At 33.7% G+C, this 25,072-nt stretch overlaps 5 protein-coding genes and 1 pseudogene across 10 annotated transcripts; 3 read left to right on the top strand and 3 right to left on the bottom strand.

Moving 5' to 3' along the window:
• Positions 1–608: 608 nt before the first annotated feature.
• LOC149513010 (protein TIC 20-I, chloroplastic-like) lies at positions 609–4,537 on the bottom strand (annotated as a pseudogene).
• Positions 4,369–7,172, top strand: LOC111315332 (uncharacterized). Its single transcript, XM_022916974.2, has 4 exons — positions 4,369–4,558; positions 4,895–5,282; positions 5,655–5,686; positions 5,808–7,172. The coding sequence occupies exons 2-4, from the start codon at positions 4,946–4,948 to the stop codon at positions 6,759–6,761; spliced, it is 1,323 nt and encodes a 440-aa protein (XP_022772709.1). The 5' UTR covers positions 4,369–4,558; positions 4,895–4,945; the 3' UTR covers positions 6,762–7,172.
• A 2,562-nt stretch (positions 7,173–9,734) lies between these two features.
• LOC111315331 (uncharacterized) lies at positions 9,735–11,340 on the top strand. Of its 2 annotated transcripts, none has more exons than XM_022916972.2 (5): positions 9,735–10,092; positions 10,209–10,349; positions 10,612–10,731; positions 10,927–11,022; positions 11,110–11,340. In XM_022916972.2, the coding sequence occupies exons 1-5, from the start codon at positions 9,874–9,876 to the stop codon at positions 11,278–11,280; spliced, it is 747 nt and encodes a 248-aa protein (XP_022772707.2). In that variant the 5' UTR covers positions 9,735–9,873; the 3' UTR covers positions 11,281–11,340. The 2 variants fall into 2 exon arrangements, with proteins under 2 accessions (XP_022772707.2, XP_022772705.2); XM_022916970.2 differs by having other exon boundaries at positions 10,206–10,349.
• LOC111315330 (26S proteasome regulatory subunit S10B homolog B) lies at positions 11,300–14,903 on the bottom strand. Its single transcript, XM_022916968.2, has 10 exons — positions 14,633–14,903; positions 13,924–14,043; positions 13,549–13,685; positions 13,290–13,451; positions 13,063–13,149; positions 12,875–12,961; positions 12,649–12,786; positions 11,999–12,190; positions 11,817–11,915; positions 11,300–11,683 (listed from the first exon to the last, which is right to left on the bottom strand). The coding sequence occupies exons 1-10, from the start codon at positions 14,730–14,732 to the stop codon at positions 11,609–11,611; spliced, it is 1,197 nt and encodes a 398-aa protein (XP_022772703.2). The 5' UTR covers positions 14,733–14,903; the 3' UTR covers positions 11,300–11,608.
• Positions 14,904–16,198: 1,295 nt separating this feature from the next.
• LOC111314798 (peroxidase 9-like) lies at positions 16,199–17,543 on the bottom strand. The gene is made up of 4 exons (XM_022916411.2): positions 17,265–17,543; positions 16,961–17,152; positions 16,699–16,864; positions 16,199–16,611 (listed from the first exon to the last, which is right to left on the bottom strand). Exons 1-4 carry the CDS (start codon positions 17,541–17,543, stop codon positions 16,199–16,201), a joined length of 1,050 nt encoding a protein of 349 aa, XP_022772146.2.
• Positions 17,544–19,627: 2,084 nt separating this feature from the next.
• LOC111315329 (BEL1-like homeodomain protein 7) lies at positions 19,628–24,611 on the top strand. Of its 5 annotated transcripts, none has more exons than XM_089749499.1 (6): positions 19,645–19,942; positions 20,081–20,199; positions 21,400–22,434; positions 22,683–23,062; positions 23,153–23,213; positions 23,545–24,611. In XM_089749499.1, the coding sequence occupies exons 3-6, from the start codon at positions 21,505–21,507 to the stop codon at positions 24,223–24,225; spliced, it is 2,052 nt and encodes a 683-aa protein (XP_089605625.1). In that variant the 5' UTR covers positions 19,645–19,942; positions 20,081–20,199; positions 21,400–21,504; the 3' UTR covers positions 24,226–24,611. The 5 variants fall into 5 exon arrangements, with proteins under 5 accessions (XP_022772701.2, XP_089605625.1, XP_022772700.2 ...); XM_022916965.2 differs by lacking the exon at positions 19,645–19,942 and adding an exon at positions 20,553–20,618 and having other exon boundaries at positions 20,067–20,199; XM_089749498.1 differs by lacking the exons at positions 19,645–19,942; positions 20,081–20,199 and adding exons at positions 20,264–20,421; positions 20,553–20,618.
• Positions 24,612–25,072: the final 461 nt, after the last annotated feature.

The raw sequence follows: 25,072 nt of genomic DNA, 5'->3' as shown, positions 1-25,072 counted from the left end.
CAGATTATATCTTTGTTAGCAGTATTTTGCCAACATTGAACTTTACCCATGAGTGTTTTTTTTTTTCCTTACGATTTTGAGGTTCGAACTCGAAACCATCAAGAACAGAACGAGGAAGAAAAGCATCGTCTCCTGAGATCAATTTATTCGCTTATCATATAAAGATCCGAGTAAAAAGAAAAAAGCACCAATGTATTATTTTCCTTTGCAGGTCTATAAATTTCACAAAAACTCATACATCATAGAGATTTGACTTATGAAAGAAAGCAATGATGTGCTTTCATCAGCATGTATGGAGAGAGATAAGATTCCACCTAGGAGCCATTAGAGATTGCAAGCAAATAGAGAAAAGAACAGATATTAAGATTAAACACATCAAAAGCATTACCGTCAATTACAGTATCAGAAAGGATCACCATTATTGGAAAGAGCAATCAGGATAGCACTAATGGTAACCAAAAACTAGACGGCATTCACACGATAATCATTAACTAAAGAAAACGAGGGAAAAAGGCCCACTTGTGGGGTAGGGGGTGGACAGTGGGGACAAGGTGCTTTTATAAATAATTAAATATCCTGCTCTGGATAAAACTTAATGATTCCTGTTTTACAGAAGCTGACCCAAGGCAATTTCAACTTAAAGCATTCGTATCTGCTTGAAAAGTTTCCAGTACAAAATAAAAAACACATGATGAAAATGTAGAAAAGTTTCTGCTATATGTTCTCAGTCTCACTTAATCATATGGAATTCGGATATATGTGGCATCACATACGAATGTAATGTCAGCGAACAGCCATACACACCAACAAGTGCACAGCATATGGACTCCAAAACAGTACATAGTTAAGCAAACGCCAAAGCCGTCCAAAAATGCATCCCAAACTTACCCCAATAGACTGCAAGTGGCATCAACCGGCTCACAGTCCCAATTACCTGCAGGGCAATCTCCAATAACATGCCCATCACCATATGAAATCTAAAAAAGTGAGGCCATTCTTTCCTCCTCACCACCCCCTGATATGCAACAAAAAAATATGCCGTCAGGAATGGATAGGTCAAAAACTCAATGTCTTCCAAGAAGCGGTGTAGATGATTTGCTGTCTCATGAAGTGGCATTAAATAGGGAAGGCATGCTAAAGTCCTCCACCACCATGTGGCTTCTTAGTCATTGGAGGATGGCAAAAACTGTATGGAACATCCTTAATTTGATGCTCGAGGCACCAAGTTGGATCTGCGATGCCTTGGCAATGAGGGTAAGGCATGTGACAAACCAACTTGGTCCCCACTCAACAATTGAACTGATGCAGCAGAAAGGTGCAAGAAAGGCACACCTATGAGATTGGACAGTTATACATCAGAGAAATAAGAATAACATGAGACATTCATCAATCCAGAACCACAGGATGGAAAATAAAAAAGCTGAGACTCTTAGGGCGGTTTAGCCCTTTGTTAAGCCTAATTTAAAAACGATCTACAGTTGATGTTAAGGGTTAGCCATGGCAAATACCTCCAACTGGCCTTGATTTCTGGTTCAATATTGTTCACCTTTGATCATTTGGTTCTTAACCTGTAATATCAGCTACAATGCCTATCGCTCTATATATGATTAAAATTACATCCACTGGTTACTGCTAAAGCACCCATATGGGGAACATGTTTACTTAAACATAACACCAATTTAGATTCCATTTCCAGCAACAGGTAATTGTGAAAACTGAAAAGAGAAACTTCCACAGCATAACTTAGAAGCAACTGAAAGGATTGTTTCTAAACCAAAAAACGCTAATTATCAACCCAACAACTAAAGACAAAACCCATACTGTAAATTTATTCAAATTATTGTATACAAAATTAAAATTATAATTTTTCCTTGAAAATAACCTTTCGACAGTGTGAACCCAATAACTTGTGTCGGTCAGAATCAGATCTGAAAATTTGCAAAAGTAACAGTGAGGTTTAAGAACAACGTTGTCGAGTAGGCTTCGGCCATCAATAAATTCAGTCCAGTCTGACTTATGTCAGTAAATAATGGATTGAGGGTGGCCCATTTGGCCCAATTACTCTGCCTAAAATCATTATCTTTAATAATTGTTTTCTTGGGGGAAATTTGTGTTTTACCAGATTTCTGCCAATTTCATTTTGTTTTCCTTTAAAAATAAATTATTTTCTCAATTAATTCATAATGCAAAATTTGATACCTAAACTACAATAACAGAAAATAAAAATTATGTTCGAAAATAAAAATTAAATGAACTTAATATTTTTAAAATAATACCCATTGAAATTAAAAAATATAAATAAAAATATTAATTTATAATAAATTATTATTTTTTTATTATTGAATAATAAACCAGCTTGTAATCAATATATAAATGATATTATAAATGAGTTACAAATAGGGGTGAGAAAAAATTGAGAAAATCAAAAATCAATTTGAAATTATAATATTTGATTTGGTTTAAAATAATTTTTTTATTTGATTCGAATTAAATTTAAATATTAAATATATATATATTAAATTTGGATTGATATGTGAAATATTATAAAAAAAAAAAAAGAATCGAACCGAACTATATATTTTATTAATTTTTATAAAATAAAATAATTATTTTATATATAAATCTATTAAAATATATTAAAATTTTTATTCAAATAATATTTAAAAATAAAAAAATTTTAAAAACTAATGAACCAAACTAAATCGAATCGATCAAATTCAGTTTGAATTATATCAGTTTTAAGAGAATGTCTTTTCATATTCAAATCAAATTTTCAAAATTCATAATATTATTTATTATATGAAAAAATTAAATCAAATTCGATTAAATCAAATTCGAACCGTTATCATTTTTATTTATAAATTATTTTATCTTTTAACATAAGCAAATTGTACACGTAATTTAAGATCAATTAATTTTTTAAATAATTTTTAAAATAATTTATTTAATCTAATAAGTGAATATAAATGAACAAAAATTAAATCCATTAACGAATTCTTCATTAAAAGCATTAATCATTCATTTATAATCTTAATTAAATTAATTACACCCGATTAAGATAAAACATTATTCACTAAAAAAAAAAAGGAAAAAGGAGAAAACAGTCGAAAATGTGAAGCGAGGACCAGGTCGTTATCAAGTTCCATCTACCAAAGTTTACCATTTCTCCAACCCACAGTATTACCAAATAGTAGAAAGAAAAAATGGTGCAAGTCATACTCATCATCCTTTTCTTTTTCTCCTCCTTTTTATCGACAAAGGAAAAAAAAAATGCTATTAAGAAGCTCAAATTTTTTAAGTATTTAAAATTAAAAGTATTAAACAAAGTATAAACTTTATTATGAATAACTCAAAAAATTTATTTAATAATTTAAAATTAAATTTAATAATTTTACGTATAATATGATGATATGATACCAAAAAAATTATATATAAATTTATTACAATTGTATTTCATATCTTAATCATGTCAACACAAATAAAATATGACATTATTTATATCATGTTCATATCATATAGTAATTACATGTTTAAAATACAATACTGTTCATAATATAAAAAATTTTATAACTTATTTTAATTTATTTAAAAATAAATTAATAATCATTTTTATCATGTCATTTTGATATTTAAATATATTATAAATATTTAATTTTTAAATATTTTTTGTTTAAATAAATAGATTAATCATATCAAATCGTATTATTTGTATATAATCGTATTAATCGTATTATATCATATATTATTTGGATAATGAATCATGCCTAATTATGTTATTTGTATATAATCATATTAATCGTATCATATATTATTGTGTTAATTAGATATTAATTAATTTTAAATATATTAATCATACCGTGTTTGTGTAATATGTATAATAAAAATATTATATGTGTATTTTAGTTATTCATGTATTTATATCGTAATCATGTCAATATTATTTATATCATATTTAAAATTATATTTTATATGAAATACGATATGATAATACAAATTATCAAATTTATTTAAAATATAATATGATGATACGATATAAATATAATATAAAAAATTATTATAAAAATAATATATTTTAAAATTTTAATAATCATTCTATATAAATTTAATAAAATAATTATTTTATATTTTTTTTTGACATAAATTATAATAAATAATTTTTATATAAAATATGATAAAAATATATAAAATTTAATATTTTATTCGACATAAATAGACAAATTATCTGATGCATAAAGGTTGAAAGGAATCCGTGGAGTGCACTCCGCGTGGTAAAAAAGGAAACACTGCGGCCTTTTGTTTTTATCATTTATGATTTATCGTCCAAATTTAAGGAAAATAAATAAATAAAAACAAAAATGAAAAGTAAGCGGAGAAAAGGGAAAAAAAAGGGGAGAGGGAGCGGAAAAATAAGCACCGCCCTTGATTCTATCTTTCACTTCCTTGCTCTTCCTTGTTTCCGTCGTGAGCATAGCCTTCCCTTCTTTCCCTTCCTCTCTAACTGCCGTCGAAAATTTGGACGATGTTCAGATCTCTCCATGACTCCCTAATTATTGAATCTGTAAGTATCTTCTTCTTTTTTAGAAAAATAATATTATTATTATTTTCGCTAGTGTTTTTGTGTGGATGCTATTTTTGGGTGTTGGAAACTTGAAATCAGTTCAGAAAGTCGAGTACGAAACGCACCCGTTTTCGACCCCTAGGTTGAACTTTTTTTTTTTTTTGCTTTTTAGATTTCTTTAAACTTTTGAGCCATTCTGATTTGTACAACAGTAAATGTTCGAACCCATGATGCTTTGCTTCTGTTTTAATTATAAAATTAATAAAATTATGTTCTCTAGTTGTTTAATAATGAATTCTCAAATTTGTGCTTTTTTTTTTTAATTTTATTTTACAGGAAATACTTGCATAGCTTGAATCAGTGGTGTGAATTCGTATATGAGTGATCATGGGGTCAGCTTGTTGTGTAGCTGCAAGGGACAGAACCGTTCCAAATAGAACCGGAGGTGATACTTTGCATAGGAACGTGACGTGTTCACCATCTTGGAGCTTCCGCTGGGATAATCGAAGGCGTGTGGCCGGTGAAATTGAAGAGCCTTCTTATCAGGTGTCTAATGGAGCTAGCAGAAATGTTAGCATGGAGATAAAAGGGACATTAGGCTCTGATAGAGGTAATCTTTCTGATCAAGGAAGTGAGCTTGGAATTGAGAACTATGGAACACCCACTTCTCAAAAATCACCAATCCGTGAAGATATGGGTGGGGATTTGATGAACCCTCCTTCAGGTAAATTCACTTGCTAATTGAAATAGCATATGGGCATACCTTTTTCCTATCAGCATCTTGAATATACATGGGTGTTTCAGGAAATGTATGCTAGAATTTTTGTTCTATGTTCATTGTTTGGAGATTATGTAATTTATAACTTTTGTCTTTGAACTTGCATGCAAAATGCAGGCTAAGAATTTGGTGGTTCATAATGCCCGACCTTTAATGTGCATGATAGAATTTATGTATATTTACAAGTTTTATGCATTATTGTCTACTTCTATTCTTTGTTCTCCCAATGCAGTTTTGAGTAATATTGCTTGTAATCTGTTTCCTTTTTTCTTTTACTTGTTTGTGTTGTGTTTGATATTGTTTTATGTTGTTGGTCAGACATATCAAGGGCAAGCAATTATTCCATGGAGGTAAGTTTGATGTAGTTGAATAAGCTTTTTATGCTTGTGTGTATTTTCATTTTTATCTTTTGGATGCTCTAGCCTATTCTACCACTTTTGATGGACTAACATGTTTCTGATTATCTTTCAGGGGAAGATTTTGGCAGAATCACCAGATATTGTGGATTCATCTGCACCAAAGCTATCATTTTGTATACCTCCATCATTCTCATCACCAATTACAAATACTTTGTCTAGTCATGTACATTTACTTCCTCCCAACTCAACCCCATCCAGACGGGCACGCCGTTCACCTGGTTACCGGCTATCGAGGCAGGTGTCTGATAGTCGAATCCTAGGATTGAGATCACCAAATAATTCAATGTCTGAAGGAAGGTCATCTTTTGTGCTCTCCACGTGTAGCAATGACTTAACAGCTGGATCTCATGGTGGCTCTTCTGATGGCTGGTCCATGCGCACTTTTACTGAGCTTGTGGCCTCTTCTCAAAGAGAAAGGTGGTCTTTTGACAGTGAACACTTTGGTTCTGGTTATGGTAAAATAAGTGGATGTAGCAACAGGTTCTCATATTCTCCATCCATAGATATGAGAAATTGTGGGGCTTGCTCAAAGCTTTTGGCTGAGAGATCTTCATGGAGCTGCAATGAAATTTCAGTGGTTGCTGTACTTGTCTGTGGACATGTTTACCATGCTGAATGCTTGGAGATGATGACACCAGAGGCTGACAGATATGACCCAGCCTGCCCAATATGTATGGTTGGAGAAAAACAGTTCTCAAAGATTTCCAGAAAAGCTTTGAAAGCTGAAGCAGAGTTGAAGACAAAACATCTTAAGTTATTCAAGAATAGAGTTATAGATAGTTTTGTTGATGGTGGTTGTGATGATGTTGACCAACAAAAAAATGCCAAACGAGAAGGAAAAGCTCCAAAGTTGGAACCCAGTTCTAGCCGGAGAAGCTCCTTGGCAAAGCCTTTCTTGAAACGCCACTTCTCAATTGGGTCTAAGTGGGGCAGATCACTATCGGAGAATGATTCTTCCAGGAAGAAGGGCTTTTGGGTAAGATATCGAAAAGATCGAGTTCCCTAATGTACTGTCTTGAGGAGAGGGGCCTGTCCGTTTGATCATAAAAGTTTATCACTGTCAGTAAATATGCCTTTTTTTTTTCCCTCCAAAGGGTTTAAGAGAGAAGCTCACAGTATGCTCCGCAAGTCAGGCTTCCAAGTTCCAATGCAATCAAATCTAAATTTCTTAATTTAGAGATTCGTCTCGGTTTTTTAAGGTAATATACTATCCACAGGATAGCCATGGAAAATTTCCTACATTGACCTACCTTATAACTTGTGCCTCTTAGTGTTTTTTTTCTTTTTGTTGCCCATAGCCTAGGGCTGGGTAGGGCATGAATATGACCCAACTTTGAATTGGATCAGAATATAAGTGTGTAGTTTTAGAAATTTATATGTAATAACATATCAACTGGTGGGGTTTTGAGAGTTCAAAGTTCTAGGTAAGCTTGTTCTTTGTAGGTTTCATGCAAAGATGTAGCTGAATGTGGCCTAGCTTTTATATCTACATGCAATTCTGGATGACTGATCTAAAAGGAACCCATTGACGGATCAACTCAATGAAGCATTGAATTGATTGAGAAAATGACTACCAAGTATTTTACTGTCCTTTGCCTTCGAATTCTTCTTTGATTTATTGACATAATTTCTTGTACAATAGACTGTGCTCTTAGTGTCTTGGGCTGGAGTTTTTAAAGAATGAAGGACTTAACGTCATCCGAAGAGTCCTGTTATGTGTTAAAAGCTCATTTTTTCAGTTGCTCAAGTTAGCATAGTCAGAGTAACAATCTCTGTTTCAGTTGGCGTGCTTTGGAGAACAGAGATATGTATGGAATCTGCCATGTTTGGAGTGCCTAAAATGGGTTCTGCATTTGGTCAATTATGCTTTTTGCAATCGAGATTTATAGCTCGGATAAATAAGCTGCTCTCCTAGTTTATCCTTCATACGTGCATTAGAAACTCGTTTTCACCTTTTGAAGTTGCCTTTCTGAAAAAAAAGATTCAGCTCTCAGGAGAAGTGATTTCCTTGATCGCTTACGACTATGGCAACGAGGGCAGGAGGAAATTTTGAAGAAAATAATGGGTCAATCAAACAACCTCGGGCTAGCATCCATTACTGGACTCAAGCTATTGCCCAGAAAAATTACAACAGACACACTCAAATACCAATGGGCTGGCATCCACTAGTGGACCCAAAAACGTGCCTACAACAAAGTGGGCTCAGTGATAGACGAAGCCCAATTATCACAACAGGCACACTCAATACCTTGGGCTGGCCCCCATTAATGGGCTTATAACATTGAAAATGACCATAAACAGTTAAGCCCAAAAAGCACAGAAGATACGAATGTCATTTTGAAAAAGAAAACGATAATCTGACCCAATATTACAGTATTACTTCAACGAGGGGAGAGATATTTATTTTTTTAAAAATTTTAGATAATTCCATTAACATTTCTTTACGTAAATCTTCATGAAACTCATTACTACATTATAGACTGAACCAGACGGCCAAAAGTTTTTTTTTTTTTTGAAAGTAGGCAGTTGGCTTCAGCAATTTAATTATCTAAGATTCAAGAAATAAGATAATTAGGTTAGGTTAAAATTATTAAATTTCCATTTAATTGCCAAGAATAATAAGACTAATACTACACGTTACAATTAATTTTCATTTTATAATTTTTTTTTCAAGTTAACCAAAATTTCCCACTTGTAACACTTAAACCTCTTATTATTATTATTGTTATTATTTAGTCACTTTAATTCATTTTTTTATACCAAAAAAATAAATAAATAAGAGGAGATTATCCTATTATAAAGTCAAAACATAACAACCTATATTAAATTTACAAAAGACCCTAATTAATTCTAATAAAATTCGAAGATGTATCTTATAATCGAAGTATTTGATCATTACTAATTTACTCAATCGTACAGGTTTCAATGCCGTTTCGCACTTTAATTCATTATTTTAAGACGCAGGATTATCGTTTTTGACATTATTTCTAGTCTTTAAGATCATGCCAACGACCACATTTATTTTATTTACTTAGCAGCAGAAATGAAAACTATGTAAACCATATTTATTCTAATTCATTGTGACTTAAGAAGCACACCATTCGATACTTCAAGCAGTTCCCAAATCCTCTGCATTAAAAATTGGCTGAAAATATGTTAAAAAAACTTGGATATAGAGTTTTTCCTTTTTTTTTTTTTTAAAAAAAAGAAAAGGCCTCGGTCGAAATTCAGCTTTAATTTAATTAATTAATTAATAGAAAAGATAAGTTGTCAGGATTTTATAGAATATATTTAGTATTTCAGGTATATTATAAAACACCATATAACAATATTGCAAGCAATGCAAGGCTTGCAATTAGCTTGACCAACTTGAGTGTTGCAAGGTATATATATACAAATATAATGGTAGCCTTTGGTAATATTTTTTATTGGTAAAGGCTTCACACGTGGTAAGAGATTTTTGGGTTACGATCATTTTTTTTTTTTAAATATCAATTTAATTGGATTTATTTAGGTCATTCATTAAGAATTATTTTTCACAATTTTTTATAATATTTGGTAATATTTAGATTTTTATCTTAATTTGTTCAGTGATAATTATCTTAAAAATAAGTCGACTTTATTTGATAAAAGATCAAATTTTTTATTTTAAGAAGGGTAAGTTAATTTAAAAGAAAAACTTTTTTTTCCATACATTCTTCCTATCTAATGCACAGCAATAACATCACCATGTACTAATAGTACTTGAAAGAAAAACCTTCAAATCCATTGAACAAAAAAATATATATATAGTTTTTCACTTTCAAAGCTATATATATATATATATATATATATATCAAATAGACTTTGGTTTGAAAGCATAAGTTTGGCTGCCAACCAATCATCTGGAAAGTGCAATGCTTGGTGATGACGGATGATTTTGCTTTTGGAAAACCATACCGTTTATGGCATTGAATTTGAAGGAGAAAAAGAGGTCGGTCGTTGTTTGCGATCATATTAGATTGCATCTCCTTGCTTTTAAGTCTGGTTGGGGATACTTTTGAAAGCTTTTTCTCTGGTTTTGTATTGTTGGGGTACTTTCAGTTTGGAGCAAAAGTAGTGGAAGAAGGCATTATAACATGGGAGACGATGTTGTCGATTTGATTGTGTTGGGAGTGATCTCATGGACGACAGTTTTTGTATTAATCAGGAAAATCTTCTCCAAACGCTCCTTTGAATTCTGCAACCGCATCGTTTCTACAATCCATGCAATTTTAGCCGTAATATTAGCCTCGCTCACTGTTGAAGATTGGACCTGCCCCGTTTGTCCTTCGGCTTCAAACTCTCCTCCTAAGCAGGTATGTACAAGCAGGTTCTTTTGATATCTTTGGAAATTGGAGAGATCTTTTGGAATTCTTAATCTATTTATCAGAGCTTAAATGGTGGAATATTGTGAATTCTGAGTTTCCAGCAGAGGCAAACTTTGGCTGTGACCATTGCTTATCTTATCTATGACCTGATATGCTGCCTCTTTGGCGAGAGAGTCAGTCTTGACAACACAGTTCACCACTTGGTCAGCATCGTTGGTCTTGGAGCTGGTCTTGTTTATCAAAAGGTGTTCACCTTTATATTTGGAGTTTATTTTTTTGTTCTTGTCTGAAAACTTTTCTGGGTATTTTGGTTCAGCTTAGTTTGAAACATATTTAGAAGAGTTACTAGATTTCCAACTTTTTTTTTCGAGTTAATTTGATGAAATCAAAATCCCAAGTTTGTAAACAATGCTAGAGGATTAGTCTCTGTTAATCCACATATGCTTTCAACGCGATTCTCTCCAGCAAAACCAATCACATGCATCAGTTTTGTTTGTTTGTTTGCAGTGTGGATCAGAGCAGGTTGCTGCGTTATTCATAACAGAGATCTCAAGTCCTTTCCTCCACACCAGGGAGCTGCTTAAAGAACTCGGTTACAGGGACACTGACCTCAATTTAGCAGCCGATGTCAGTTTCCAAACTCTTTTTTTTTTTTAGTTGTATTTTGTTTCGCTTGCATCTAGCGTTAAAGGGAACAATTATTAGCCATTTAACTTTTAATTGTTTAGGGGGCAACCTCTCTGAGTTTTCAAATAGTATTTAAATACTTTGTGCAGTCATGTTCAAAGTCGACAAGCTCAAAGGTGGTTTTATCTTGAACAGATCACATTTGCTGTAATATTCTCAACGGCAAGGATGGTGGGTGGACCCTATCTCACTTTCGTGACTCTAACAGCTAATAATCCGATACTTATCAAGGTATATTACTTGTAACTTAATTTTTCCCAAATCAATAAATTAATATTAATTAAATGGCCACACCTTTCTGATCTCTGTGTTACTCAGGCAATGGCCCTGGGACTGCAGTTTGTCAGTGCTTTCTGGTTCTACAAGATTGTAAAGATGGTGAAATACAAGCTTACTAATAATAGAAGGAAGAAGGTGATTTCTAGTCCCCTGCATAGGGAAAATTGGACTAAGCCTGTACTACTCCCTAGTTTTACCAAGATGGATTGATAGACGATTGTGTTGAATATTATGCTAAATAAACATGCACATCTTGTGTGATGTACTAAATTTAATTTCTAAAATCCCATTATCCAGAGTGAAATAATTCAATTTCCTGCAACATGCAAGGCTCCATGATACAATTGTCTGGAGGGTTCCCAGCTGTAATTATGCCAACATTGTTAAGCCTTTTGTCATGAAAGCTGTAATATTTAAACTACATCCCGAATTTCTTGAACAAGTTGATAAAGCGAACATTTGACTTGAGCAAATTAGCCACATCGAAAATATAATGCACTGCCCAGTAGTCCATGGCTTCAAGAAGAACAGAAAAGCTCTAGTCTTTCCCAAAATCAGCACTGTAGTGTGCACTAGATTCCAGTTTCTTGGCTTCGTTCAACTTTCTTACTGCCTGCAATTTCATCACATATAAAGAGAAGTGAGCACACCATCACCAACTGTCCAACTATGTTTTTCCCAATTGTTATGTCAAAATAGTAGAAAATCCTTCACTCCAGGAAATCTTTCAAGTTTCCAGTTTCTACCTTCATGAAATCTTCGTGGATGACATAATCTCGTTCTGCACGAATTGCTGACATTCCAGCCTCCGTGCAAACATTTCGTAGATCAGCACCATTAAAGCCCTAAAACAATGGTGACAAAAACGATATTAGCAATGAGGAATACAGGAATGATAAAGAAAAGAAACAAGCCACCTTTGACTAACCTCAGCAAGTTTAACAACAGCCTCATAGTCAATTTCACCGTGCTTAGCTATGCCCGCAGCATGAATCTTGAGGATTTCCATTCTTGATTGCTCATTTGGCAATGGAATTTCTATCTTTCTGTCTAACCGCCCAGGACGAAGAAGTGCAGGGTCAAGTACATCAGGTCTGTTTGTAGCCATGATCATTTTAACCTACAAAAAACAAGTTGATAATGATTTTCCCACATTAGGAGAACGTAAAAGCAAAACTGTGTAGTGGGCAGCAATGAAGGATGATTGAAAGAATTTGAGTTCCAGACCATGGAAATGCAATAAATTAAAATACATATAATTAAAGCCACCAGCCATGCACTTCACAATATCAACAGGTAGGCCTCTTTTCCAAGGACCATAACAAGGAGATGTTATGATGCTGCAGTAGTCAAAGTGGAACGTGCACCTAACTGGATAAAGCAGTGATTAACGGCACCTAGAAGTTTACTATCACAAAACAAGCTACCACAGTTACCCCATTCTAAACATGTTTTGTGAGGAAAACCACGAAAAAGTATAAACTACTTAACTATGGCATGTAGGGACGCTGTTGTAAGTGCAAGAATATTTTCTTCAAATCACAATCTTGAACTATGTTCATGAACAAAATAATGTACCTTCCCAAGCTGATCAAATCCATCAAGCTGATTAAGTAACTCCATCAGTGTTCTCTGTATTTCACGGTCAGCACTTGTTCCTTCACTGAAACGGCGTCCGCCAATGGCATCAATCTCATCCATAAAGATGATGCATGGCTGAATAAAAAGAAACAAACATTAGAATATTATTAACTGTTATAAAGAAGCAAAAAAAAAAAAAAAATTCAAAACTCCAAGTTCTCACTTGGTGATCACGTGCATATCCGAACATTTCTCGTATCAGCCTTGCACTTTCTCCAATGTATTTGTCAATTATTGCACTCGAAACAACCTGAATTCAGATGAGAAAAAGGTAAATGCATTCATTCAAGGACAAGATACAATGCCAGAGAAAACCACAAAGGAAAGACACATGGTACATAACTACTGGACCTTTAAGAAGTTAGCATCAATATTACTTGCTATTGCTCTGGCTAACAATGTCTTGCCCGTACCAGGAGGTCCATAAAGGAGGACGCCCTGCATTGAAGACAAGAAATTTCACATGATTCTCAACCAAACATCACTTCACCACAATGTGCTTCACCCATCAATATGCACACAAGCACACTCTTTGAGACTCCAGAATTGATACAGCAGAGACAGGAAGCAGTAATCACCTTGGGAGGTTTAATCCCAACTCTAAGGAAAAGCTCAGGATTCATGAGAGGGAGCTCAATGGATTCCCTCAGCTCTCGAATTTGATCAGATAAACCACCAACAGCCGAGTAGCTAACATTACCAGGATCTTCATGCAACATGTTGTAAACAACTGGATCAACCTGTCATCCAAAGAAATGTCATGATATCAGACAGCTGCCAAGAAAACTTGCTTTTATATCATAAATACAGCGGACTAATAGAATGCTAATAACTTACTTCACGCGGAAGAGCCCGCATGATCGTAAGTGTTGTCATGTCAAGAACCACTCTAGTTCCTGAAGTCAGTTTCTCCTTATCAACTTTGCTGCGGCAACCAACCACATAGCGAGGGCCACTGCTCGCCTTAACAATCACTGAAACACCATACAAACATCCAATTTTATAGTTATTTATCAATTCTAAAGAAAAATGCATCAAAAAGCAGCCTAAAATTCAAATGCAACTACTCAAACACCATACTATCCAATTCTACTAAAAGGAACACATAAATGAAGTTTACAAGTTTGTAATCCAAGTATGGAACATATTTAGCCACTTGGACTAATGTACAAACATCAACACTAAAAGAAAGAGGGGAGAAGGGGTAGTTACAGCGTTCATTATCAAGAGGCCTGAGAACTTCTCCAATGATCTGTCCAACACTCTGAAGAGACTTCAAATCGTCCTCTGTTTTGTTAAACTCCTTCTTAGCGGCTCGCAGATTCTCCCTACCTGAACATTCAAGAGTATAACTACATGTCAAAAACAATCTAATATATGATCTAATATTAATCAGAAAGATAAAGATTTGGTCTTCAAACAACTAATTCACAATGTGATAGCCAATGCCAAAAGCATTCCTCTATTTTGTTTCTTCTTCCTCTTTTATTTTCTCAGAAAGTCAAAATTTTAAAGTCATCATCAACAAAAGTAATAAAAAAACAAAAACAAAAACCAATTATCAGCCCAAGTGGAAGACATTGAAAAGAATAATTTCAATTGAAAAAAAAGTAATTATCTATGGCGGCAATCAAAGCTTAAAGCTTTTCTGGCTAATTTTTACCTACTCAAGCTATCTCTACAAAGAACAGAAAAAGAAGATAACTTTCAATGCAGCATATTTTTAAATCACTTACAGCAAAAGAAAGAATGTGATATAACCGACAAAGAAACCAAAACGGAAAAGCAAAACCCTAAAATCCTAAATCAGGGAAACAAAGAAAAGAATAGTTCGAATGTAAAATAAAACGCAGATCGAGGAAAAGAGAAAACTGGCCGCAGATTAGGGTAAGATGATGGGGATTATGAGATCAGATGGGACCTGTTCGAACCCTAGATTCGTAGTCTTTGTGTTGAAGGAGTTTCTTCCGGTACTCCGTAATCGCACTACGGCGTCGTACGGCGTCTTCTCCCTCGCTCATTGTCACAATCTCTGATCAGAGATCAAAATCGTTTGGTTTTGAAGAATGCTTTGTGGGCTTTTCTGAGGTTTATTGAGTGAGGGGTTGTGCGAGTTGGGACTATTTGTAATCTCTGCTGCGAGTAGATGTACTTTAAAGCCGCCTGTGCAAGAAATTCCTTTTTCCTTATTTAGTATTTTAGCGAACATAAAATTTAAAATAACAAAAATATTATGGTGATCATAATTCGATTTTATTTTAATTAATTAATTAATTAATTAATTAATTTGATTAATTAATTAATTAATTATTAAATTAATTTTGATTGATTATTAACAATAATTTTAAAAAATTTTAATTTTCAAATTAATTAGATTTAAAAATTAAATTAATCAAAATCATTAAAAAATATTGTAAAATTTATATATATAATTAAAAAAATAAAATTATTTATTTTAAGTTATTAAAATTTTTAATTTAATTTTTTAATAATAAATATTTTATTGGATAATTTTATTTAATTTTATTACATATAAAAATAAAATTTTAATTTAATCTAATATATTTTGTTATTCAATTAATTAAAAATATTAATTGAATTAATCAAATTAATTTAAATTTATTAATTTTTAAAATTAAAAAATTTGAATCCATTAATAAAAATAATATAATTTAATTTAATTCGATATTAATAAAATTCCTATCATCCAATTTTTTGGATTAATAGATTGAATGGTTTGGGTTTGTCTCGCTATCCCATTTAGTGGGCTGGATACGTCCCATCCAATTGTTGGTCCATATATAATAATAAGGGTTTCTTTTAATTTAAGAAACAACCATTCGTGCCCTGAAATTTTATGAAAGTTACATTAATCCTCTTGATGTATTATTTATTAAAATAACTTTAATGAAAAAAAATAAATGTTGTCTTTTTTTACTCAATTTTTAATAATTTTATTTTCATTTAAAATTATATAAGTAAATAACACTTTAAAGAGGTTAATGTATTTTTAACCACTTTCGAAAATAAAAAAAAATATATTTTTTCAATTAAATGGGTAAGATTATATTTTATGAAATCTTTGGACATATATACTTTTTTCATAATAAATATAATCCCAAAATCGAACTTTACCTTAAAAATTAAATTAAAAACAAATAAACCATAAATTATCATTAAAAATTTTATATTTTATTTAAATAATTAATAAAAAAATTTATCACCATATCATATATCGTTACATTATTTTGAAATTGAATTTATTTTAATTAAACATCCAAATAAAGCATAATATAGGGAAAACTCCTAAATGGTGGAGATAATAATGAACTCTGATTTATTCTCTAAACATTACAAATCTTACATCCTTACTTTTTTTTAAATGTAATTTAAGGTTAAAACTCAACCAACCCTTACAATTGAAAAATAACATAATTGATTAACTCTCGTACATAAATAACCATTCACCATAAAACTTACTACTTTTTTAGTTAACTAAGCGACAATTCTTCCTAACTTCACCATTAAATCCAGTTAGAGGACTGATGCTCCCCATCTTAATCATTGACTTGGCAAATTGTTCAAAGAAGAGATTCTCATCCTCTGCATAAGCTTTAACCAATTCCATGGTATTTCCAACATTCCCTGTCAAAAGCACTTCATCCGAATTGAGTAGTCCTTTTCCCCACAGAATAAGCTTGAAGTAAAGGTTATCAAATTTTACGGGGGACCCAAAATCCAAAGGTAAAATGTTGTTGTCACCACCAGAGCTCGGACAGACAGATTTCAAGCCATAGTAGTAGGTTTTTTCTAATGTCTCATCTGGCAGGTTGTTTCCATTTTGGTTGTATAGCCTCTGCTTGAAGGTCACACACCTTGCTACCCCAATGGTATGTCCTCCTAAAACATTATTACATTTTCAAATGAATAAAGCCATTAAGTTAATTAAGACGATTTTGCATCTGAAAAATGTCGACAATGATTAACCTGAGAGTGCGACGAGGTCCACTTCATCAAGACCTTGACGCTGGAAAAGTGTTATCAGGTTCTGAAGAGTAGAATTTGGTGGTGGGATGTTGTTGTTTGAGGTGCTGAGGCTAGCCGTCTTTGAGTCCCTCCTTCCAAGTGGAAGCTCCCAAGATGGTCCACCGCTCTGTTTCGACATAGGAACTAATCTTAGTTCGCATTACTAAAACAAAGTAATGTTGAATCACCCTTACAAGTACCCTGGAGCTCTTTTCATGCTTACCAATACAGTGGAGCCACGAGCAGCCATAGCAAGTATGTCAGCGCAAGAAACAGTTTGAGGACATGCTTCTTCTAGCTTAGCCTTGATCTCATCAATCACTTCAAACCCTCTAATGGAGTTCCTGTTTGGTAATGAGTTCTTTTCACTGACTATAGTCGCACTATCGTCTAACAATACGGATGCATCGCAGCCCTGTAAGATAAAAGAGTTGGTGGAAGCTTGAAATAATTTCACGTTTTATTCTCACCAATAATATAAAAATTATACATATTGCGTCTGAACTAGTAACATAAAAGCAAGTAACCTGCACAAAACAATCGTGGAAATGAAGCCTTAGCAAGGAGGCAGCCATCCTAGGCTCGTTAGCAATTGCCTTCTCCAGCACTGACATGACAATATCCTCAGCTTGAGGGCATGAAAACTGATAGAACTGCGGGTAAAGGCCATAGAAGGGAGGACCAAATTGGCCGCCTGGGACACCACCGCCCCCCCAGCCAAAACCCATACCAGGGTAAGCCAGGGAGAGTGTGGCGGAGACGAAAGCTGTTAGTAGGAAACCAAAAGCAACTTTTAAGAAAGTCATTGATGATTTGAATTAGTCTTAGAGATACAGAGTCATTGGTTAGCAATGGAATTTATATTGGTTGTAGTGATCAAATCAACATCTCTCCTCACCAAATCCTCTCGTAAAAAACACCTAATATGGATAGCCACGACCGTGTCAACTTGTCTTGACGCTTCTTTTTGTCACTCGAAGTGTAAGCGACAGATAGTGGAGTGGATGCAGTGCTTCCGGTTTTACCTGCTCCAAGAACAAATTACTTTAAATTTAAAAATTTAAACCCAACTACAGTAGTCTGGAAACAAACATCGTAAAGGTGGATCATTTACATGTTGATGTTGAAAGACCCAGTAGGCAGTAAAAAGTAATTCAAAGAGGAAAGAGGACGTACAAGTTGAACCTATCAGGTACCTGAGTGGTTAACCTGCTGCCGTGAGACCATTGAACCATCGTGGTAAGATCTAATTTCATGGCTTATTTCATAATAAGATAAATATTCTAACTTAAAATCAATTAATTTGAATATAAAATTATAAAAAATTATATATTTATTAAATATAAGATAACATCATATTAACATACCTCCATCACACATAAGTAGAGATAGAAAAAATCTATTACATGATATCATATTAAATATTTATCTTAAAATCAATTAATTATAAATGAAGAGATTCAATTTGAATATAAAATTATAAAAAATTAAATATTTATTAAATATGAGATAATATTATTTTAACACGTCTCTATCACGTGTAGCATGTAACTTAAAACTAATTTACTATAAATAAAAGAGTCTAACTTGAATATAAAATTATAAAAAATTAAATATTTATTAAATATAAGATAACATCATTTTAACAGATGACGTGTAGATAAAAAAAAATTTATTATATAAAAGATTCTCATCATGTGTAGACAAAGATAAAACGATAATAAAAAAAATCATTAATATCGTATTAAACATTCAATTAAAAATTAATTAATAACAAATAAATAAGTTCAACTTAAATATAAAATTATAAAAACTTAAATATTTATTAAATACCAGCTAACGTTACACTGACATATACTTGTGGTTTAAGGGCGAGAAATCCGGTATCTCAGATTCTCACAGAAAAACTGAAATTTTCTTGTGGAATTAGAATTCCATTCGTGGGTCTCAATGTTAAGGGTACAACTATACAAAGCTTCATACTCTACATACAATATACACTGGTCCTTGGGCAATGCTGTACTGAACAAGCGCAGCTCTTTCCCAATCCCCCTTCTTTCTCCCTCTCTTTTTACCCTTGAAATCTATTAAAGTTAATTGCATTTTAGTCAACAAGTACACCAATCATGAATTACATGCATGAATGAAGTATTGAAAAGGTCATGAAACACTGAAGAAAGCTGGAGTTGATTTACATAACTTCCTCATTGGGGTAACCAGCCTTGCAAAATGAAGAGGGACAAATGCATTGACCATTGTCCCATTCTCGGGATATTCCTGCAAAATGAGGGAAAGATATATCAGAAAATAGCAAAATTAGATTGGTTTAACATTTAGCTAAGTTCTGCAGTTTTCTTCACCATTCCAACCTGATGGATGGTACTGAGACACTCCCCTTTGTCAAACGAGACTAAATTACGTATATTGAATATAAACATATAATAATTGTCTCATAACTTCCAACCTTTTAGATAAACAAAAAATAATCAATGGTATGTTACCTGAAGGGTTTTTTTTTCTGTTTGACCAAACAGTTTTGGTCAAAACTAAAAAATATATATAATTTTCATCTTTTAAAAGGTGGTTGTGGATTAGATAGAATCCCATGATTCACGCTCTTAAATGACACATAAACACTTAATCACCCACCCAAAAAGTAAGTTTATTAAAAAATAGAGAAAGTTACCAAAATTTTAGTATAAAAAGGAAAAAAAAAAGCTTTGTTAGACGTTAGCCGCTGGCGTATACAACATACGCATGGAAATAACGTGTGAGTTTGTCAGTCTCACCAACTGCAAAGTACAGCTAACACTTTCCTCTTCTAACATTTTCATTTTTAATTTTGTTAATAATAATAACAATAATAATAACAACAACCATAGATGCTTCCTACACTTTGGACAACAAGAAAGAGAAAGTAAGAAAGGAAAGTCACCATTTTTATGCGTTAAAAGGAGGCTTAAGGGTCTACCAACTGGTAGTTAGATTTTGAACTCTCTTAAGCAATGAATGAATGAATCAAACAACAACCTTTTTTTTATTTCATTTTGCAAATTCCTTGCTTTTAAACAACTTTCTAAATTTTCCCAAAAAGATAAAGGAAAACAACCCTCAAAAATTGCCTTTTGTTCTTGTATTGATTTTTTTTCTTTTTGTTACACGTGGGATTCCTGAAAGGATTGACAAAGGGAACTGTTTGTTCTTGGTATTCTTATTCCTTATTATCATCATCATTTGTTAGAATAAAATATTACAGTTGTTGTCATCAATAATTTCTTTATTTGTATTGAGTGGAATTATTTAATAATATTTCTTGGGTTGGTGTCAATGTTCCAATGATAAGGAGGTTCGTTACGTTTGGGATTATATCTCTTTGGGATTGGTTTTTGTCTCTGCTATTTTCAAAGCTTCGTTCTTTCTGCTCCCCACTGCAGGCGCAGCTTCTCTTTGGGGGGCTTTCAGGTATTTCACTTTTAACTTTATTTCTTTCTTTTTTTTTATATAATTTATTTTCTCCACTCTCTCCATCCTTTGCTTTGTTTTCTGAGAGTTGTAATGGTTGATTGATTGAAGACTGTTGTATGTTTTAAAAAAGTTATTTTTATCTTTTGGGGTTGAGTACATGATGATGCTGAAATGAGGACAACTTCAAAGCTTCTGCTTTAGGGGTTTCTGTGGTTCAATGTATTTTTGAGCTTCTTCTGGGTATTGGTTGATTCGGTTTTTTGTTCATTATGCTTTTGATTGTGGTTGGTTTATTGGCAATTAAATTGTTTTTCTGAGTTTGACAGTTATGTTTCTGTTTTCTGCACCAGTGGATATTTCATGATGATGATGGTGATAGACTGATGGTGGTGATGATGAAAATCCTAAAAGAAAAAGTTGTACTTTTTTCCTTTGAAAACCTTGGATTTACTGCTCTTAAATGATTTTGGCTTACCTTTTGATAACTATGATTACCTGAGTCCTTTTTTCCTCCCAAGAATATCTGAATTTAAGCTTAGATAGGATTTTGCTGTTTCTCTAATTGAATTGATGCAAGATAGTAGTGTCTAAATACAAATTTAACTAAGGGATGATCTTCATAAAGTGATAAGGAAGCTTAAAATAGAAGAAAAAGAAGTATTCCCAAAGATGAAGGGTTTTTTCTGGCCATTAAAGATGAAAGATATTTAGTTTTAGTGAATTTACATGTTTTGTGTACCTTGTTCATTTGTTGAAAGAATATTTATGGTTAATCTTGGGGTTTGGTTTAATGTGGTGCTTAGGTAATTATTATTTTGCCTTTTTTTGTTATTATTAAACTCTTTTTCTTAGCTTTTTCATTTTTGTTTGGAGAGACAAGTGTCTGGATGCAATTCAATTAGTTGATAGAGATTTGGGTTTTGTTTTGTTGGGGATTTCTCACAGTCGATCCTGTTTAAACTTTAGGGCACTACAAAACTTAATTCAATACCTTGTTGCTGAACTTTCATGCCATCGGCCAACATGTCATTTGCACATGGCTGTTGTGGTGTTTCTGCTCTTTTGAATCCTAAATTCTTTGGAAGAGATTACCTGAGCTAAGAACAATGATGCAAGGATCTTCCTTTGAATTTGTTGATAGGATTTGTAACTTTGAAAGATCTCTAATATATGTTATCATGGTTTTTGTTTGATCAGGATCTATTAGCTGATCACTGTTTTATTGGGAGGTAGCCATTTTTGGCAGTTATAAACTGGTAATGCTTTATCATTCCTCTCGTGCTAAACATAAGGAAGCGAATTATGGCTACTTATCATCCAAGTTTTAGCTATCAAAGAGACGATTTATCAATTACATATCTGGGGGACCAAAAGCCTGCCTCTTACATTGTATCGTCTTCTCATCCGGGTAACCCAACAATATATCTGAACCAAGCTTCTTCTGCTGGGGCATTCTCAGAGATCTCGTCTGGCATTTCTATGTCTCTACAGAACTGTGTTCAAATTCCATCTATTGGTGGTAGAAATGAAATGTCATTCATTCCACCCTCAAGTGATACCTTGAGTTCGCAATCTGTTGATGGGCAGTTAAATATTACAACAAGCAATTCTATATGCAACCCTGCTGCTGTGAATCCCCTTGCAATAGCAAGGAGCGTTCTGGATGAACAGAGTTCTCAATCTCAGGGACTATCTCTAAGCCTTGGCTCACAGATATCATCTGGAGTTTCTGTACCTTCATTTCAGTATCAACAAGATTATTCTTCAGTCTTTAGTGGTCATCTTCCATTTTCAGGAAAGGGAGCAATTCCTTGTGCTGGTGAGGAAAGCAAAAGAAGTAAAGAGTTGAAAACTTCTGATGACATGCAATTTGGCTTTCCTGGAGGCAACCATGATGCATTTGAGACAGATACTTTGTCTAACCCTCAGGGCTCCATAAGTCACAAACAGATGCATTCTGATATATATCAATTTGAATCAGGTTTTGCAAGTACTATTTTAAACTCCAAATATCTCAGGGTGGCTCAAGAGTTGCTTGATGAAGTGATTAATGTGCGAAAAGCTTTGAAACAGCCTGATTTGGATAAAAATGTAAGCTCTCAACCGAATCCCTCCAGTGGGATGTCATTGGAACCTAATGAGTCAGTTAACAACTCCTCTTCTGAGATATCAGCTATAGAACGACAAGATTTGCAGAACAAGAAGACAAAACTCTTGTCCATGCTGGAACAGGTGAGCATCCGCTTCCATTGTGTCATGCAGTTCCTTTTTCTAATTTTTATTTGGTTTGAATAATTTCTTTGGCTGGTATGCCTGCCTTTGTTGTGCTTCTTTTTTTATTTTGGTTTCACTTTTCTTGGTGATTGCTTTTCTTTGATTACATGATTCTCTTCTTTCTCACATTTTGGAAACTATCTTATGTGTTTTAATTGAGCTGTAATTGTTCTGAAAGATTGCTAATGGTCATGCTTTTGTTATAGGTTGATAGAAGGTACAGACAATACTGCCATCAAATGAAAATTGTGGTGTCTTCTTTCGACATGGTAGCTGGTTGTGGGGCAGCTAAACCGTACACTGCACTTGCCCTACAGACAATTTCCCGTCACTTCCGCTGTTTGCATGATGCAATCACTGCTCAAATTCAATTGACTCAGAGAAGCCTTGGAGAGAAAGATAATTCATCAAACAATCAAGGAGGAGCAATACCTCGGCTCCGCTATGTGGAACATCGGCTCAGACAACAAAGAGCTCTACATCAGCAACTTGGTGTGATGCGACATGCTTGGAGGCCTCAAAGAGGGCTTCCTGAAAGCTCTGTTTCAATCCTTCGTGCTTGGCTTTTTGAGCATTTTCTCCATCCGTATGTGCTTGGATTCTTGTTGTGCTTATGTTAATAGCTAATACCGAGAACTTCAGTTTGCTAACCCTTTTTGAATTTGTTGTTGAACAGTTACCCGAAGGATTCAGAGAAAATCATGCTCGCAAAACAGACAGGCCTGACCAGAAGCCAGGTAAATAGATGAAATGCAATGATCTGACCTGTAAATCATTAGTATCCTAGTTTACTTATTGTATCATTCACATGCATTGTTAATTTTGATATCCACCTATCAACTAACCAGCCAATCAAAACCTTAAGTTTATTACTCCTACCAAAAAAAAATGTATATCATTAATTAGCAGCACATATAGTACAGGAATTAATCTTTTGAGCTTTTCTCTGATGTGGGGAGTCCTCTGCACATGCTTTGCTCACATGTCATGTTGAATAATTCGTTCATCTATTTAATGCGTTTTTCTTTCCACTTGTAAGCACTATTGCTAATGGTTTGTTTGGAGCAGGTTGCAAACTGGTTCATCAATGCGAGAGTGCGTCTTTGGAAGCCCATGATTGAGGAGATGTACAAAGAAGAGTTTGGTGAAATGGACTCAGACTTCAAATCTTCCTTAGAAAATGCACCCAAAGCAACTAGAGAAAATTCTACAGCATCCGAGGATAGGGGAGAAGAATTGCAAGAGAGTATGACATCCAAAGTTGCTGATACTGATAATGTTCAACTGGGACAAGTTCAACACATGAAACCTGGTCATATCCCAGATTTAGAACTGAACAGGCCTATTGCAAGATCAATGTTTCAAAATATTGCTATAGGAGATACGGGCTCACCTACTGGGATGAAATTACAAGTTGACCAGATGAGTAACATGGAGAGCAATAATCTTTATCCAGATACAGTAATCCCATCCAGCCCGCATGGTCATGGTATGCTTATTGCTTGTGATTCCATGTATGGTTTAACAGAATTGAGTAGTTTTTCGGTTGGTGGTCAAGTGTCGCTTGCACTTGGTTTAAGGCATCATGAAAATAATATCTTTCCCATGTCTGGAGAGACCAATATGAGAGCTAACAACAAGGTGGCTTCTTCTGTGGTACCAGAGACAGTGGACTTTCATTGCGCGGAACCAGGAAATCAACAAGACAGGTTTGGAAATCCCCATATATTACATGATTTTGTAGTCTGAAGAATGTCCACCTCAAGGTTTATGGACGGGGACACCTAATTGTTGGAAATGGCTAACTTGATACAATGACAAACCAAAACAGAAAAAGCAAGCCTTGAGATGTTACTTTGGGATGGCTGGTTCTATGTGTTTCGTGTTCGAGTAGATGAGAAAGACGAAGCATTGTCATGATAGAATATAGATATGGGTTATGGATATATGATACCCATTTGTAACATACAAATAGATCGGTGTAGTAGGTATATACATCTGTAAAGATATGGTAAGAAAGATTGGTATAGCTTCTGTTGTCTGCTGAATAAGGATTCTTGTACAAGTAATCATAGGTGTGATGTTGATTTATCCTATTTTGGGAATAAATGTGATTAGAAATAATTAGTACATAAGCCAATGAGAATCCAGTGAACATTGGATACTTAATTTGTATTAATATGTGTTATTAACAGACAAGTATGCAGGAACATTTTGTCATATCTGTGCAGAATTATGGAATCCTGGTAAGCGTGGCACCATAAACAAGTTTATAAATGGTCGAGTTCAGACTATGGAAGCATATGATAGAAGAAATGAACAAAGAAGAGTTTGCAGAATCTGATCCATCATCAGCTAGCAGTTCTATTGGCGGGGAAGGTACCACAGATCAAGCTGAGGATTGAAGGATAAGCAATGATCACTTTTGCCAGAACGCATCAACGCTACTAACCCTTTTGTTTTTGTAACCAAGGTTACTATACTAATCAGATTGTACAATGCTCTTTCAGGATTTGATTTTGAAACTAATTAGGTTCAAAATTCCCGACTCAAATGCATATTTGAAGCTTAATAGTGGAACTGTGGAGTTTAGCTC

The sequence above is a fragment of the Durio zibethinus genome, chromosome 20, assembly GCF_047325235.1.
Source record: "Durio zibethinus cultivar Kanyao isolate XHJ-2024 chromosome 20, ASM4732523v1, whole genome shotgun sequence".
NCBI classification, from domain to species: Eukaryota; Viridiplantae; Streptophyta; class Magnoliopsida; order Malvales; family Malvaceae; genus Durio; species Durio zibethinus.
The sequence above is the reverse complement of the archived record's forward strand: the minus strand, read 5'-3'. Positions and strand labels throughout refer to the sequence as shown.

Coding starts and splice junctions, on each gene's coding strand:
- LOC111315332 (XM_022916974.2), top strand. CDS start 4,946: ATGGGGTCAGCTTGTTGTGTAGCTGCAAGGGACAGAACCGTTCCAAAT. Junction 5,283..5,654: donor TTTGATGAACCCTCCTTCAG/GTAAATTCACTT, acceptor GTTGTTGGTCAG/ACATATCAAGGGCAAGCAAT. Junction 5,687..5,807: donor CAAGCAATTATTCCATGGAG/GTAAGTTTGATG, acceptor ATTATCTTTCAG/GGGAAGATTTTGGCAGAATC.
- LOC111315331 (XM_022916970.2), top strand. CDS start 9,874: ATGGGAGACGATGTTGTCGATTTGATTGTGTTGGGAGTGATCTCATGG. Junction 10,093..10,205: donor CAAACTCTCCTCCTAAGCAG/GTATGTACAAGC, acceptor CTGAGTTTCCAG/CAGAGGCAAACTTTGGCTGT. Junction 10,350..10,611: donor CTGGTCTTGTTTATCAAAAG/GTGTTCACCTTT, acceptor GTTTGTTTGCAG/TGTGGATCAGAGCAGGTTGC.
- LOC111315330 (XM_022916968.2), bottom strand. CDS start 14,732: ATGAGCGAGGGAGAAGACGCCGTACGACGCCGTAGTGCGATTACGGAG. Junction 14,044..14,632: donor CGAATCTAGGGTTCGAACAG/GTCCCATCTGAT, acceptor TTGAATGTTCAG/GTAGGGAGAATCTGCGAGCC. Junction 13,150..13,289: donor TTGGGATTAAACCTCCCAAG/GTGATTACTGCT, acceptor TCTTCAATGCAG/GGCGTCCTCCTTTATGGACC.
- LOC111314798 (XM_022916411.2), bottom strand. CDS start 17,543: ATGACTTTCTTAAAAGTTGCTTTTGGTTTCCTACTAACAGCTTTCGTC. Junction 17,153..17,264: donor TCCACGATTGTTTTGTGCAG/GTTACTTGCTTT, acceptor TTTATCTTACAG/GGCTGCGATGCATCCGTATT. Junction 16,612..16,698: donor GGACCTCGTCGCACTCTCAG/GTTAATCATTGT, acceptor ATAATGTTTTAG/GAGGACATACCATTGGGGTA.
- LOC111315329 (XM_022916966.2), top strand. CDS start 21,505: ATGGCTACTTATCATCCAAGTTTTAGCTATCAAAGAGACGATTTATCA. Junction 22,435..22,682: donor TCTTGTCCATGCTGGAACAG/GTGAGCATCCGC, acceptor CTTTTGTTATAG/GTTGATAGAAGGTACAGACA. Junction 23,063..23,152: donor TTTGAGCATTTTCTCCATCC/GTATGTGCTTGG, acceptor GTTGTTGAACAG/TTACCCGAAGGATTCAGAGA.